The sequence below is a fragment of the Ctenocephalides felis genome, unplaced genomic scaffold (genome assembly GCF_003426905.1).
Source record: "Ctenocephalides felis isolate EL2017-DRISC unplaced genomic scaffold, ASM342690v1 CF-g0.4_SCAFFOLD_03572, whole genome shotgun sequence".
Lineage (NCBI taxonomy): Eukaryota > Metazoa > Arthropoda > Insecta > Siphonaptera > Pulicidae > Ctenocephalides > Ctenocephalides felis.
In genome coordinates this window covers 13,404,531-13,421,062 of record NW_020539726.1, presented here as the reverse complement: position 1 = coordinate 13,421,062, position 16,532 = coordinate 13,404,531, and the positions used below count along the sequence as shown (strand labels likewise).

Here is a 16,532-nt window from a genome sequence, read left to right as displayed (position 1 = left end):
TTGTTCAAGTTGGTTTGGAATGATTCGCCTTCGTTCATTAAGTGAGGAGCACCTTAACTTCCGTTTGTCGATCTTTACCAGAAGCTAATCAGCACGATTACCGACCTTTCGAATGGTTTTTAAATTTTTCAAAATCAAGATCGCTAAGCTAGTCAACGCAAGTCTTTATCAGCCTCATGAAATGGCTTTAAAATGCAACCGTTTTTAAGAGAACGTCGACGAAAGCGAAGTTTTATTTATTTTTTCTTTCCGTAATTTTCTCACAAATACATTGCCACACAGTTTCTAATTTTGGTGCCAAATGATTCAGAATGACTCAAAAGATCGAAAAAAATAAAATTAGCAAATCAGATTCTGTTTCTAATATTTCGAATTATTAATTTTTCCAAATAAAGGTTAAAGATGTTCGAGGTTTGACTTGGGGTGCAGCAGCTGTTGGTAATGCCACATGGTCTGGAGCCCGATTAGTTGATGTTTTGGAATCCATGGGTATTAAATCAGATGAAGAAAGTCATGTGCAGGTAAGTCAATTTTTTTAATATATGATGATGTCTGTAAAGTAACACTAGGTTCTAAGACCTTTTAAGACCTCTTATTACAATAATCTTATTATAGGGCCTCAACAGTATTTTAATGAAATTTTCTTGTCTTTTTTTACCCAATATCTATTTCATCATTCCATATAGATAAATGTATGACTACACCTATAAAAGTAATATTTTTCAAGACCTCTTATTACAATAATCTTATTATAGGGCCTCAACAGTATTTTAATGAAATTTTCTTGTCTTTTTTTACCCAATATCTATTTCATCATTCCATAGATAAATGTATGACTACACCTATAAAAGTAATATTTTTACAATAATCTTATTATAGGGCCTCAACAGTATTTTAATGAAATTTTCTTGTCTTTTTTTACCCAATATCTATTTCATCATTCCATAGATAAATGTATGACTACGCCTATAAAAATAATATATGTTGTTTTGTCGTTTAATCCAATGATGATCAAAATTTTATAATTTGTTTGCATTATAATTTTATATTGTTTGCATTGGAATTTTGTGATTTGAGTAGCATTTTTCATATGGTTCCAAACTTTTCTTTAATAACTTATAAACTTTAATAATTTATAAACTTTTTCTTTAATAAATATTAACCTTTTAACAAATGAAAACATAAACATTTTTTGTATTTCTTTAAAATTCCATTCCTTTCGATAATTGGTGAAAAAGTAAATAAACAACTCGAAAGTTGCAATTTTAGTATTTTAGGAGCAATGCTTTAATGTATCAGCGTAATAAAAATATGTTTATATTAATATATCCAATGATGTTTTTCTATATTTGAAAACCTATGTGAAAAAGAACATTTCACATTATTGATATAATTTAAGAAAATATAGAATTTTGCAAAAATATGCCTTTATACTTTAATTTAAATCCAAATTTAATAGTTGATTGATTTTCTTGAATCCTTATTTACTGGTTGTTTATTTTTATTAGTTCATAGGATTAGATGCTGATCCTACAAATACAACTTATGGTGCTTCAGTGCCATTATCGCATGTAATGAATCCACGAAATGATGTGCTGCTTGCATATGAAATGAATGGAAAACCTCTGAATAGAGATCATGGTTTTCCCTTGAGGGTTATTATACCAGGAGTAATTGGTGCTAGGAATGTTAAGTGGTTAGGTATAAATATTACTATTTTATTAAATTGAAAACATTTAAATTAAACATTCTAATTTTTTTAATAACCATTTTTTTAAATTGAGTGTGTAGTCTAGGCAAATAAGTGTTATCACATACTTTTAACTCCATTTTACCAATTATTTCTAGATTGAGCACTCTTTCCTTACTATTGATTATCAGTTACTTTATACTATGATATATTTTTATTTAGGATCAATAGTCATATCCTCAGAGGAGAGTGATTCCCATTGGCAACAAAACGATTATAAAGGTTTTAGTCCAAGCACGGATTGGGATACAGTTGATTTTACTAAGTCACCTGCTATACAGGCAATGCCAGTAACATCTGCCATATGCCTACCCCAGGAGAATGAAAAAGTCAAACCTGAAAATGGATTTATCAAAGTTAAAGGTACAAAATAAGGAATAGTTAAAAAAATTTTTTTTTAAGAAGTTTTGAATCAGATTTGTTATCATGGTATACTTTTTAATTATAAATAATATAATATATTAGTGTACTTCAGAATATACTATTTCATTTTCTCAAATTTATTACTATTTTGACTTTTAATATAAATCAGTAATAAGTATTTTTTATAATGAAAAATATTTTAACTAGGATATGCTTGGTCTGGAGGTGGCCAAAGGATTGTGCGAGTAGATGTAACAGGTGATCAAGGTTTAACATGGACGACAGCGAAACTGGAGCAAGGTAAAGAACCTTCATCACGACACTACGGTTGGACTTTGTGGACTGCTGAAGTACCTGTTCAAAAGGGTGTGAAAGAGGTATTTAGTGAATTAATTTTTACAATGTTCAGATTTATTACTACAATATTAACTGTATAAAGTCATGTTGTTTCATGTAAGAACAATATTATTATAATAATAAAGAAAGTATTTTTTCAACCTTATTTAAAAAAATATATTTTCTTAAATAAGGTTGAATAAATACTTTATTATTCTTATTATAAATGCATTACTATTTTTATTAATTGGTATCATAAATTTAAAGTAATAAAATTTAATAATTAATAAAATAGGAATTAAAAAACTATGTTTTGAAATGGTATTTTATGATGAACTAGAAAGTAATGATTATTATAAATTCGAATATTTTTAATTTGACTTTATAGATGGAATTGTGGTCTAAAGCAGTTGATTCAAATTATAATGTTCAGCCCGAAAGTTTTGCAAATATTTGGAACCTTAGAGGAGTACTAAGTAACGCTTATCACAAGGTGAAAATAAATATTAAGTGAAGGAATACTTAACTGGCGTTGCCAGTAAAATTATATTTACATCACAACAAAATAATACATAAGTGAATATGTATAAGAAGAAACTTAAAGGAGTTTATGCATCTCTTAATATTAGTTTTTATAAGCATTAAGTGCATCTGTTATTAATTTATGTAAGCACTAAGTGCAAATTGACTATAAAATGGTTGTAATTTATAATATTAATTGTTATTAGTGATCTGAATAGTTTTAAATATGTGTAAGGAAAGATATATATTTGCATGTTCAAAAAATTGCCTTGATAAATGATTATAATAAAAATATTAAATATTTATGTAAAATTATAAATTATTTATGAATCATTGCAAATAAAAGTATATATTTTATTTATTTATTATGCCTTTTCTGTTTTAATTTCTGATTTGGTTAAGAATTAATTAATTAATATCTTTATTGAAATTAGAGTTACTGACTTTTGTGCAATTTTTGCTACAATATAAATTGTTATGCTCTTTTAACCAGAGTTATTACAATTATCAAAGCCGATCGAAAGCAGGTTACTTGTAAATAATTATTTATTAATATATAAAAGAACTCCTTTTGCAAACCATAATCACATTTCTAAAAAATAAAAGCTGATTTTTTAACGTTTTGTTTTTCTAATATGTTTTAATTTTCAATAGTTTTCAATATATAAAATTATATTCGATTGCCAAAAACAACAAACTGAATCACTCATTAATGTTCTATATTATTGTGTAGACCCCCATTTCTCCACGTTTAATTAATTTTTAGTAATATATTTTAAAGTAAACAATACTTTTAGTACATTTTGACATATGAATTGTAAATGTCGATAAAGTAACTAGCAACTTGCGAACGGTGCCAACCTTAGATAATATATTAAATTATTTTGCTAGCTATCTCTACGCCATCTTAAGTCGCTTTGTTAACGTCCTATGAAAATCCAAACATTTTTGTTGTCGCATGTATTATAAATTAAATAAAAATGATTTTTAAAGTGATTTATTTTGGTTAAGATACACAAATTTTACATTGATTTAAAATTTTCGTGCAAGTTATTTGCGTCGATTCATTATGTAGAATTCTTATAGTATGTTAATAATTACCCGACAACTATTACTATTACTATAGACCTATAGCGAATTGTTAGCACTTACAAATATTGTAAAATTTGATACCGCTCAGGTAATAATGGTACAACCTTTTTGCAAGTACGATGACCAACAAGCTACAGTTGTGATATGGTGAAAATTCAGTTAAAACATTATTGATTTCAAATTAATAATTCGATTAGTTTTTATAGATTGTGTATGTAGCTTTGTTATAAAAATTAACTTTATTAAAAGTTAATTAATGAGGCTGATAAAACCAAGTTGGATACACCATGAAGGTAAGCGTTGCATTTGTTAAATAAATGTTTATAATATTATATTATATTTATTGCGGTAATATTTTGGTAGTAATATAAATATTATTTGTGCGATACCAATTTTTATATAGGAATATAAAATTAAATTTTGTTTGTACGAAAATGTAAGGTTAACTTTTTTAACTAGGTGTCAACGTATTTCTAACTACAAATATTGCCTTTTTCTGTAAATGCATTGATTATTTTAATGATATAGTATGCCATAATACTAAAATTTAATAAAATTTAAAATAATTAATTTAAATTTTAATATTTAAAATCATTATATCAAGTTTCAAGAGTTAACAAAGAAATTTATAAAAAAAATTAATTCCTATTTTTGCCTTATAGCAATATGTAATAAACTATAGCTGAGAATGTTTGCAATATTATTAGAAATTATTCATTTTATCATCATATTTACTAGAAAGTGCAATGCATAATTTATCAACAATTAAATACATTTTTTCAAATTGTTTTTTTACCAATCTCTTTGCAATATTGTTGCTAACTTATAATACCAAGTAGTAATTAAAATCATTTTGATTTTATTTTAATTCTTCTTTTAATCATAAACTGTATGAAAATGACGTTTATTTTTTTAGAGCACCCCACATAATTTTAAATGATTTTGAGGATGGTTCTCTGGGAATGTTTTTTATGTTATATAAGCAATTAGTTTTCATAATCATTAAAATAACAAAAATATTAAAGATACATGTGTACATATAAAACGCATTATAATTCTCAACTTTGAATTATAACTTAATTGTTTTTAGGTAAACCAATATTTTCAATTGATGTTCATCCTTCTGGAAATAAACTTGCAACAGGAGGCCAGGGGGGAGATTCTGGAAGAGTGGTCATCTGGAATTGGGCCCCCTTAGTCTCACTCGATGCTGAAAATGATCCCAATGTTCCAAAAATATTATGTTTAATAGATCAGCACTCAGGTAATAACAAGTGAACATTATATTCAATTATGAATTCCTTTTTGTATATTTACATATTAAAAATAATCTGGCAATTATAGCAAATATCTTTTTATTTACAATAACAATTTTTTTAAGAAAAAAGTTGTTAGTATTGTATAAATATTTTTATTGTATTGTTTTTAATTTAATAGTACATAGCAAAATATTTATGTAATAATATTTTGCATGTATAATTATATTTTTAAAGCTTGTGTAAATTGTGTACGATGGAGTTGGAGTGGAACAATGTTAGCATCAGCGGGAGATGACAAACTGATCAAGATATGGAAGAAAGGAGCAGGAACAGGCGGAACTGTTTTTGGTAGCAAGGTTGTTAATAAGGAAAATTGGAAATGTTCAGCTACTTTACAAATTCATCAAGGTAATTAAAGCTAGTAAATTCACTTATATTTACTATATAATTAATTTTTTTTTTTTTTAATTGACTCGTATTATGCATAAATGTAAAAGTAATAGGTCAATATTTTTCAAAAAATTGAATTAATTACTGAGTTTTCTGTTAGTTATAGTGTTTAATTTTTAGACTTTGAATGTTATAATCTTGTTTTATTAATAAATAAATTAAATTAAATCATTTTACAATTTTTCCAGGTGATATTTTGGATTTGTCATGGTCACCAGGAGATCGGTGGCTAATGAGTTGCAGTGTTGATAATACAATAATTATTTGGGATACTACAACTTTTACTGTAAAAGAACAACTTAGTGGGCATACGGGAATGGTGAAAGGTGTGGTTTGGGACCCTGTAAGTATGAAACTTACATTAATTATATTTGATTGTTATATATTATAATTTATATTTATTTTGAAAATTTATAATAAACTCGATAATTCAATAAATGAATGCTAAATTTTAGGTTGGTAAATATTTAGCTTCACAATCTGATGATAAGAGTGTTAGAGTTTGGCGTACGTCAGATTGGATGCAAGAAGCTGTTATTACGGAACCTTTTGCTAAATGTGGAGGTATTTCCTTTTATATACATTATTATAAAGTATTAGTTAATATTCAAACTTTAATTCTGTTTATATTAATTTTATAATTTATTTAAAATTAATTGCATTTACTTCAAAATACCATAATAATTTTATTTATTATTTTTATGTTTTAATCCATGTATATATTTTAGGTACTACTCATGTTTTGCGTCTTTCCTGGTCACCAGATGGTCAGTACTTGGTTTCAGCTCATGCCATGAATGGCAGAGGTCCAACAGCCCAAATAATTGAACGAGATGGATGGAGCAGTGACAAAGATTTTGTTGGCCACAGAAAAGCTGTAACATGTGTTGTAAGTGAATATTTGAATACAGCTCAACACACACCTTTCTCTAACAATCACACTTTTTGTGATATTGATAAAATTTAATAGAGAATTAATGCAGTTATAAAAAGAAAATATTTTAAGTTTCTACATTTCTTCTTTAGTTCTAACTTTTTTTCAACAAAAGAGTTCTAAAAATAATTAAAACTAAAAAAGTGTATGATAATGGTTTGATTTTATATATCAGGTGATATGAGAAGCTTTCAATTTGTTATTCTAATGTTATTTTCTAGTTTTAACAATACAGGAAATAAATACACAATTTTTCTCACAGAGATTCAACAATAATATAATGGAACGAGGCGCTAGGCCTGGAGCCCGGCCTGTCAAATATTGCTGTCTTGCTATGGGATCACGAGATTGTGCATTATCTGTTTGGTGCACTTCAGATCACAGACCATTATTTGCAATACATGATTTATTCACAAAGAGTGTAATGGATCTTTCATGGAGTGCTGATGGTGAATTCTTAATTTATTTTTGATAAACATACTCAGTGATTATTAGAAAATGATCAGTGGTTAATTAAATTCTATATTACAACTTGTTTTTTAAGTGAAAATGAAAGTGAAAATGTTATTAAAGAGAATGTACAATTGTATTTTTTGTAATTAATTTAATGATCAAGTAGATTTATAAAGTTTTCCATAAATATTGTATCATTCATCTTTATTTTAAATTTTATTTAATTTATTAATGAATTTGTTAATCTCTTGTAGGATTGTCTTTATTAGCTTGTAGTTGGGATGGCAGTGTAGCATGCTTGCATTTTAAAAGTGAAGAAATGGGTCGACTGTTGACGAGTGCAGAAAAGGTTTTTAACATTGTTTTTTAGCAAGTTATTTTTTACTTATTCTTATATTCTTATCATTTTCATAGAATGCATTATATGAAAGACTTTATGGACAGTCAGCTGAAAACATAAATGATTCTGGAAATCGCACAATTCTGGAAAGTTGTGATTTATTGGATGAAACCATCAAACCAGTGCCAAATCAAGTAAATGGTGTTGAAGAAACAAGAATAGTATCTAATGAAGTATCGATTAAAGACCAAAGTTTAAATGTTAGTGTTGAACAAGAAACCATAATCAATAAATCACAACCTCCACCTACTGCACCAAAACCAATAAACAAACAGATTGAAACGAGAACATCTGATGGCAAACGTAGAATTACTCCCATGTTTATCCCAGCAAATGTAGAATCGTAAGTTTTTTTTTTAAATATATAGAATTTTCTCATGTTTTAAAAATCATTTTATCAATTATAGAAATAGTTTACAAAATGGAACTAGTTTTCCAAGCAGTGCAGTCATGTCAAACAGTAAAGCAGCTAGTATCACAAATTCTATGGTTAAACCCTCTGTTACCATGTGTAATCAAGTCACTCTTCCTAAGTCAAATGTTGCATCTAATAGGATTATAGATAATAATAAAACTGTAGATGAATCGTAAGTACAATATTTTGATAATCTAAATATTTTATACATAATAAATGGACTTTTATTTGGCTTGCACCGAAAATTCGGTTACTATTCAGTATTCGGCATATTTGGCGTCTTCTTTGATATTCGGCCGAATACAAAATAGTTAAAATCAAAGGCGCCGCTAAGCGACAGCATCGTTGGTGTTTTATCTTTTATCCGATAAAAAGCTCAGGACAGATCTGTATTTGGAAGTGTTCATTTTACATAATAGATTATGAAGAAATGGTTTTGCTATAATATATATATATATATATATATATACAGTGCTGGATTTACAGTAGGGGCAATCGGGGCTACTACCCAGGGCAAATTTTGGGGGGCGGCAAAATTTGGACAGTGAGAAAAAAATTCTATACAATATAATCAACTTTTTTTAACAACATTTTTTATTTCAAGAAATATAATTAACAAAACATAATACGATTTCAATGCAGAATTTGGGTTGAAATAAATGATATCTAAAATTTATTAATTTGCCTTGCCTCCCTCTCCGAACGTAAATTATCAAATTGGTAATATGTTATCCATTTTGGCAATTTGGCTAATATAGAGATCCGTTAACAAGCCGAAAGTTCAAGAAAAATATGTTCTTTAGTTCTCGAGCCCTCTTAAAATGACGTATTTGTGCACTTCCAAGCTTATAGCGTCAAAAAAAAAAATTTAAACTAGTGACTCATGGCATTGTGCCTTAAGACAAATTACTGAAACATGCCGTACTGAAAATTACATTTTATAAAAAGCTTTAAATTTTATTGAAAAATAAAAAAAATACTTCTAAAACACATTTTTTGTGTTTTGAAATTTTTCGAAAATTATGAACTTTTTGCAAAGCAATCGCGCTGCGTAGCTGTTTCAGAGAAGAAATATCGAAACTCAATTACCATTTTTCGTAATTGCCTGTACCAAAAGCTAATCAGCACGTCTCCCCATCAATACAAATCTAATATTTTTTAATTATTCAAGTCGATTTTGAGAACACGGATCAACCGATTTATGATTCAATTCCTATGGATAAGGAGACGTGCTGATTAGTTATTGGTCAAGGCAGGTCCAACTGTTTTGAAGATACGGGCCAAAATGCCAAAAATGATAATTTAGTTTTTGAGAAAAAAACGTCCAATAACAGTCAAAAAAATTTACAGAATAACTGCTTAAATTTGTGGAGGGCAGGTTTAGCGGTTTCGATGATCCAATAAAGAAAGAAACATTTGGCGGACAAAAGTGATCATAAGACATAGGCACATTAAATTATCAGATATTTTAAAGATATTATAATAATAAGTATAAATGTTGCTTATATTTATATAAGTTCTGTAACATTGTTTATCCGTTAGACTGCGACGCGGCGCTTACGCGCTTCTATATTTTGTCCCTCGCAGCTGAAGCACCGCGATTGCTTTAAAAAAAAGTTCGAAAGCTCGTAAAATTTCAGGGATGGGGCGGCATTTTTGTCAGTGCCCCGGGGCGCCAAATTTCTAAATCCGGACCTGTATATATATATATATATATATATAATATTTAAACTTTATCGACCTTTGAGATTATAAATGACAACATGAAGAACTTTTTTCTCAATCTTCAAAGAATGTTACATGTTTATGCTATTTAATTCATATTAACAATTTTAATTCATTTCATATTAATAAATATCATTCAATGGTTACACACATAGATCTACAATAAAGTAGGCTTGCACCGAATATTCGGTTACTATTCGGTATTCGGCATATGCGGCATCTTTTTTAATGTTTGGTCGAATACCGAATAGTAAAATCGAAGGCGCCGCTGCCGCTCAGCGATAGCATTGTTGGTGTATTATATTTTATGCGATAAAGAGCTCGCGATGGATCTGTATTTGGAAGTATTTAGTTTACATAATATAATATGAACATATGAAGATTCTGTTATTGTATATAGAATAATTTAAACTTGATCGACTTTTGAGATTAGAATTCAACACGTGAAAAGCTTTTTACTGAATCACAAGATACTTTATTGTCACATGTTTATAATATCTAATATGATTCATTCAATGGTTTCACACATTATTTGTATCTATATTATTTATTATACAATAAAGTCATTCATTAAATTCAATCTAAGCATTTTCAAATGAAGAGCTGTATTATCGGCCCTTTATTGCAAAATATACAAACAATATTTTTGATCAGTTTATTTTTATTTCATTATAATTAGCCTTCCCAATATATGAAAAATAATATTGTGGTAATAAAAAAAAAATTAAATATTCATGAAAGAAATAATTGAAAACACATTCATACAATATGTAAAGAATCGCTTTTTTCATGATGTTAACATTTATTTCTTAATCACATATGGTATTCAAGTATTTGGTATTCGGCCGAATAATATAAATTGTACCAAATATTCTAAATAACAAAGAGTAATCGAATAGTGGTTACAAGTCTAGGCATAAATTTTGAATAAACTATTGATAGTAATTACATTATTACGAACGATTTAAGGCGCACCTTCCGAATAGTTGCCGAATATTCGGTATTCGGTCTCTGGAGCATGCCGAATATTCGGTATCCGGTATTTTGCCGAATATAGCAAGTCTATTTTTTTATACATAAACATTTTTTCTTTTCAATCTCCATAGGTGCTAGACAAATATTTTATTTAAAACCTGATTTATGATATTTTCAAGCTTATTTATTAACTAGTATCCTGTCTACAAATTTTTAACCTCCGAAGGAGAAGTTTGTTTTTGCCAAACATCTGATTTGCTAATTATGTTTTCTTTATTTTTCACGTTATTCTAAATCAAATGAAACCAAATTTGATAAATATGTGTGTTGTGAGCTGATTGTTGACCTTGTGCCGACGTTTTCTCAAAAACGGCTGGACGGATTTAAAAAATTTAAAAGTCTAGTCATTTTTAAAAATCCAAAAACAATCTCAATTTTTATTGATTGATTATCAAAGCTTATCATATACACGTATCAGGAAATTCATACAACTTCTCTCAAGGCAAAATTCTGCTTGCAACTAATTAAATTTGTATTCAGTAATGATTAATACTTGTAAATTAATGTATCTTTTTTAGGCCTCTCGATAATAAATTAAAAAGGGCTCTAGATTTACCAAGTGTTGGACCTGCAGTTCCAGAAAAAATAACTAAATTAGATAATGTTCGATCTAATATATCCCAAGCAGGACCATTAGCAGCATTTACTGGAAATGTAGTTCGGGATGCAGGAAAATATAAAATACAGGTGATACATAATAATTGATTATTTAATGAAGAACATATACAAAAGTTTTAAAGCTTATTGTTTTATTTAATTTAAATTTTTGTAATTTACATTTAAATGAAATCTGTTTTCCAGTTTTCAAACAATTTCCTAAAGACACAGCATGGACATTTGCATAGTATTAAAGCATACAATTCTACAATGTTATCGGATAATAAATTCTTATGGCAGTATTATACTGGTAAGTCAATAGGGAGCTAAAATATAGCAATGTTTTTTTAATATTGTTTACTTAAAGTATACTTAGTTATGGTTTATATAAAAATCTATATTAATTTTAGCAAAAAATGTTTAATCAAATTACTTATTCAAATGACACTGTTGAAAGTCAGTACGTACGATACAATATATTAAATAGATTTTAATAAAAAAAATTGTTGTTATAAAAGGTGCGTCAATTGTGTATGCAGCCTGCACAGCTTCTTTCATATCAGTGGCTTGTGAAGATATGGTAATTCACTGTTTAGAGACTACCTCAGGAAAGCCTGCATTGCCATTAATATCTTTACCAGGACCTTGTATTCGATTAGTCTTAACACCTACAAGTTATTTAGCTGCACTAACAACAAATTCTCATGTTCTGGTTTGGAATATATCTGAAAGAAAAGCTATTTTTCGTGAAACATTTGGACATCTTTTAGCAGATGGTATGACAAATTTGGAATAATAAGAACATAGTAAACATCAAATTGAATTTCGATATGGAATGTATCATATAATTTAGAATCATATATGTAATGTTTATTATTCTATTTATGAAAGTATTTCTATTAACTTGCATAAATTCTTCACTTCTATAGTTTTGTCTTTGAATAAGTTTTATTATATTTCATAGCATATGAAAAAAAAAAAGTTTCTCTCTAGACTCAATAAAGGAAGTTGAAAGATGTACAATTGATTCTTCTGAATCAACTTCTTTTGTTTTTACTGAAAAATAATTGATAAAAGAATATAAGCTTATTTGAAAATATTAAGATCTATTGATTTTTAAATTATTTGCTATATTTACATATAGTTGAAGTGAATATTTAGGAATCTTGTTTAAAAAATGTATGTTATTTTTTCAGCTACATTATTGAATTGTGCTCTAACACATTTTGGTATGCCAATCATAACATTTTCAAATGGCAAATCATATACTTATTGTAAGGATCTACAAACATGGTAAGTTAATGTTTAACAAAATTAAATAGTATGAAGTAGAACTAACTTTAAGTAATTTATTTTTTGTTGCTTTATAGGATAATGTTATGTAATCCACGAGACCCTGTAATGAGGATAGGAATGTGGTCCGTCTCTAAAGCTACTCCGCCTCCTAGGGGACAAGCTTTGACTATTGCACAACATGCAATATCTGCCAAGTCCATGTTATATGGGTATATTTTTCATTATATTTTTAATAATGCTTACAAAGATGTATATTTTATATAATATAAGATACTACTTAATATGTTATCTTATATTATATTATAGTCTTATATTATAGTCTTATATAGATTAGAGCATTTAAAATTCTAAAATTGATTATGGCATGCCATTTTGGCTCAAAAAATATATTATTTTATCTATTTCATTTTTAAATCGCTGCAGATATATTGAACAATTCATTTCTTATATAAATTTTATGATGCCACAAATCCACTTACCACAAAAAAATACAGCAGTTCTGAAGTATTTAAAATTATAATAATAGATTGTAAATTGGGCTGAATAATTAAAACAAAACAAGAACTAGCTGTAAGTGGAATTCTGTCTTAAGGCAATTAAGGCATCGTGCCTTAAGGCAAATTGCTGGAACTTTCCGTACCAAAATTTTTTTTAAAAAAAAACAATTAACATTTTTGAAAAAAATTTACTTCAAAAAAATAAGATTTTTAAGAAACTATAAATTGGACCAAAAATTACTTTTTTTGAGAAAAAAAATATATAAAAAAGAAAAAAAAATTTTTAATTTTTTTTTTTTTTGAAAAATTTTTTTTTTATTTTGACATATTTTGGAAGATCTAAAGTTTTTTTCAAAGCAATTGTACTGCTTTAACTGCATAAAGACAAAATATCAAAGCGCGTAAGCGCCACGTCGCCGTCTAACGCGTAAACATTGGTACGGAACCCATAGGAATGTAAACCAAATTCATACTTATTGTTAAAATCTCTATAAAATATCTGATAATTTGATATGCATAAGTCTAATGATCATTTTTGACCGCCAAATGGCATTTTTTTTACTTTTTTCATTAGATCTCCGAAACCGCTAGACCTGCCTTTATGAAAATTTGATCGGTTCTTCACCTAGTCAATATAAGTAAAATGTTTTTTGAATTATTAAAATCGGACGCTCCGTTCTCTTAAAACCTGAGTTACCGTTTTCGGCACTTTTTGCCCCGTATCTTCGGAACGGCTAGACCTGCCTTCGCCAAAAACTAATCAGCACGTCTCCTTATCAGTACGAATCGAATGTTTTTTGAATTATTCAAATCGGTTGATCCGTGTTCCCGAAATCGTCGACGAAAATTTGTATCCGCACATACATACACACACGTACATACACACACACACACACACACACATACATCCATTTTTTCTAAGGTATGCCAAAATGTTCAGAAACCTTTGAAACGTAAAGATATATAAAAAATTTTATTTTCGATTTTTTTGCGATTACTATAACTTGCCCTACTTTGCCCTACCAAAATGTTTATTTGTGCGTATTTCAAGAATTTACTAAAACTCTTCTTCTTCGATCACTCAGGTTGTTAGGTTATTATTTAACCTTTGTCGCTGTGGACTGTATTAAAAAACTGATTTAATTTTATATTCTGTATTTGTTGCAGTTCTAATCACAATAACTGATGTATTATTAAGTATTAATGAAGAAAAATATATTTATGCGTATAGGTTATTTACATGTGGTTAAGTCGGCTTCACTTTTAGAACAGAACGACTCGTTCCTTTAAAACACTCCGCTACCCCCTCTCTACCAGGGGTAGCAACCATTCCGTATAAAGCTTAATGCTCTGAAGTTTTGTAAACTTTCATGCCAATATAATAAAATGAAAAGACGTCCGAACATGCCGGCCGCCTTGAAAAGCTACAGCTTTTAAAAATATAAACATAGCGATTTTGAACTAACATTAAGTATAGAAATTTAAGTTAGGAAGTTAACAAATACTGAGAATTTATAAAATTTCAATTAATTATGATAGTATGCTTTTTCTTTAATTTTTAGTGCTGGTAATACTCGTCAGCATGCAGCAGCCCAAAGCTTTCTGGAATCACAGTTGATAGCAAGCGAGGCCTTGAAATCAGCTGATGACTTCCGATATTGGCTAGAAGCGTTTATGGAGCATTTAGGAGCTCATGGGCCTGAGCAAGCATTGAGAAGAGTACTAGATGATCTGTTGGGTTCATCTATTTTGATGTCCAAAGATGCAAATAATACTTCGAAACGAGAAATATTGGTAAATATAAATTTTTATTTGTGAGTAAATACCCTGAAAGTTTGTTTGCTTTTATAAATACTAAGGCTATTAATTTTATTTATATTTTTATGGGAGGATTCATATTTACTATTAATCCCTATAGGCTTAATTTTTCATATTTATTAAATATGACTAGGGAATGCAATACCGATGGAAAATTTCAATACCGGCATTTCGGTAATTTTTCATTTTAAAACCGGAATACTGGTAAATTACAGGATTTTTTTTTTATCTTAACAAACGTAAGCAAAATTGAAAGTTCCTAGTACAAATATAAAAAAAGGTATGTACAACTACAACTATTAATCAACTAAACAATAAAATAAACTAATAAGTTTATTTTTTTAAATAATTAACAAAATTATATCCAATTTAATTAATTCATTATCATTATCGAGTATATTGAGTACTTTTCACCAAAAACAAACTTATGAGTAAGAAAGACAAAAAACTCATAAAAGATCATATTACATTATTATAATAAACTGTATTGTCTGTATCCGATGTGTTAAATTACCATAATCTCCAATATTTTAAAAAAATAATTTTCTACACTAATTTAAGATCGAATACTTTGCCAAGATAATTAATAAGTTACTATAATTGTTGAATATTGTTATTTAAACCAATGTGATGAAATTGAAAAATAATATTTTATAATTGTAATAAGAAGCAAAAATATTTAGTAATTATCATAATTATTATGTATAAAGTTAGAAAAAAATAAAGATTATGCGGATGTAATCTGTATGATATAAAATATTTTAGCGCAAATGTCATTTAAAAAATCGTTACATTTTTACATAAGATGAAACAGACATTATTATCTATCAGTCCAATTCTATTTATTGTAACATGATATGAAGCCCTTAGTAAAGCAATAAATATTCGGTTTAATGACGAGTTGAGATAATATTTGACATTTGTTTATCCTATAGAATCACTTGAAGATATAGCTGTTTATGCGATTATGGAATTCAAAGATAAATTTGTTCCGAGAAATTTAAACTCTAGTGTATTATGTATCGAATAGCGCCTATGTAAAAATACCAAAAATACCGGTATTTTTTGTGTAAATACCGGTAAAAATACCGCCGAAAAATCGGGCGGTTTACCGGTAATTCGGTACACCGGTATTCCGGTATTGCATTCCCTAAATATGACTATCGTATGCATGTTTACAATAATTTTATATCAACAATGCAACAGATATCAATTGTAATCATTCTAAAATAAAACACAGACTATAATAGTTTGTTCATGTCATTTTTAGAATTATTTTTATGTTGAAAGAATTTCTGACCAAAATTATTTATCATTTCCAGGGACTTGACAAAAATGTACTATTAGAATCTTGCCTACGAATTCTGAGGAAGCATGTTAAATGGCAAAGAATATATTTAGAATATTCAGATCAGATAAATGAAATAAATGCTCAAAAGTTATGAGTTCTTCAAAATATATTTATTCATTAAGAAATATTATTACTTGTTTGTATAATGAAATTCTTAATCTAATTATATTTAAATAGTACTAATCATTTTGTATCATATGTTAATAATTCACACAACTGACTGCCATTCATCTTACATT

General features: G+C 27.8%; 2 protein-coding genes across 2 annotated transcripts in view; both read left to right on the top strand.

The window, feature by feature from the left end:
• The window catches only part of LOC113388106 (probable sulfite oxidase, mitochondrial), a 9,946-nt gene extending 6,941 nt beyond the window's left edge, over positions 1-3,005 (top strand). The window contains exons 2-6 of the mRNA XM_026625513.1: positions 396-521; positions 1,509-1,701; positions 1,913-2,113; positions 2,321-2,490; positions 2,838-3,005. Of these exons, the coding sequence (XP_026481298.1) occupies positions 396-521; positions 1,509-1,701; positions 1,913-2,113; positions 2,321-2,490; positions 2,838-2,963 (816 nt within the window). The 3' untranslated portion in view covers positions 2,964-3,005. The remainder of the gene's footprint in view (positions 1-395; positions 522-1,508; positions 1,702-1,912; positions 2,114-2,320; positions 2,491-2,837) is intronic.
• A 1,038-nt stretch (positions 3,006-4,043) lies between these two features.
• Positions 4,044-16,454, top strand: LOC113387758 (protein HIRA homolog). Its single transcript, XM_026625137.1, has 17 exons — positions 4,044-4,356; positions 5,154-5,327; positions 5,557-5,730; positions 5,961-6,115; positions 6,228-6,336; positions 6,501-6,661; positions 6,969-7,155; positions 7,414-7,508; positions 7,574-7,902; positions 7,967-8,146; positions 11,253-11,421; positions 11,536-11,641; positions 11,850-12,107; positions 12,528-12,624; positions 12,702-12,836; positions 14,687-14,918; positions 16,265-16,454. The coding sequence occupies exons 1-17, from the start codon at positions 4,320-4,322 to the stop codon at positions 16,385-16,387; spliced, it is 2,721 nt and encodes a 906-aa protein (XP_026480922.1). The 5' UTR covers positions 4,044-4,319; the 3' UTR covers positions 16,388-16,454.
• Positions 16,455-16,532: the final 78 nt, after the last annotated feature.

Bases quoted from the DNA above. Each gene is read 5' to 3' on its own strand.
- LOC113387758 (XM_026625137.1), top strand. From the start codon at position 4,320: ATGAGGCTGATAAAACCAAGTTGGATACACCATGAAG. The intron at 7,156-7,413 runs GTGAATTCTTAA...AATCTCTTGTAG, and splicing joins TCTTTCATGGAGTGCTGATG to GATTGTCTTTATTAGCTTGT. The intron at 8,147-11,252 runs GTAAGTACAATA...TATCTTTTTTAG, and splicing joins AATAAAACTGTAGATGAATC to GCCTCTCGATAATAAATTAA.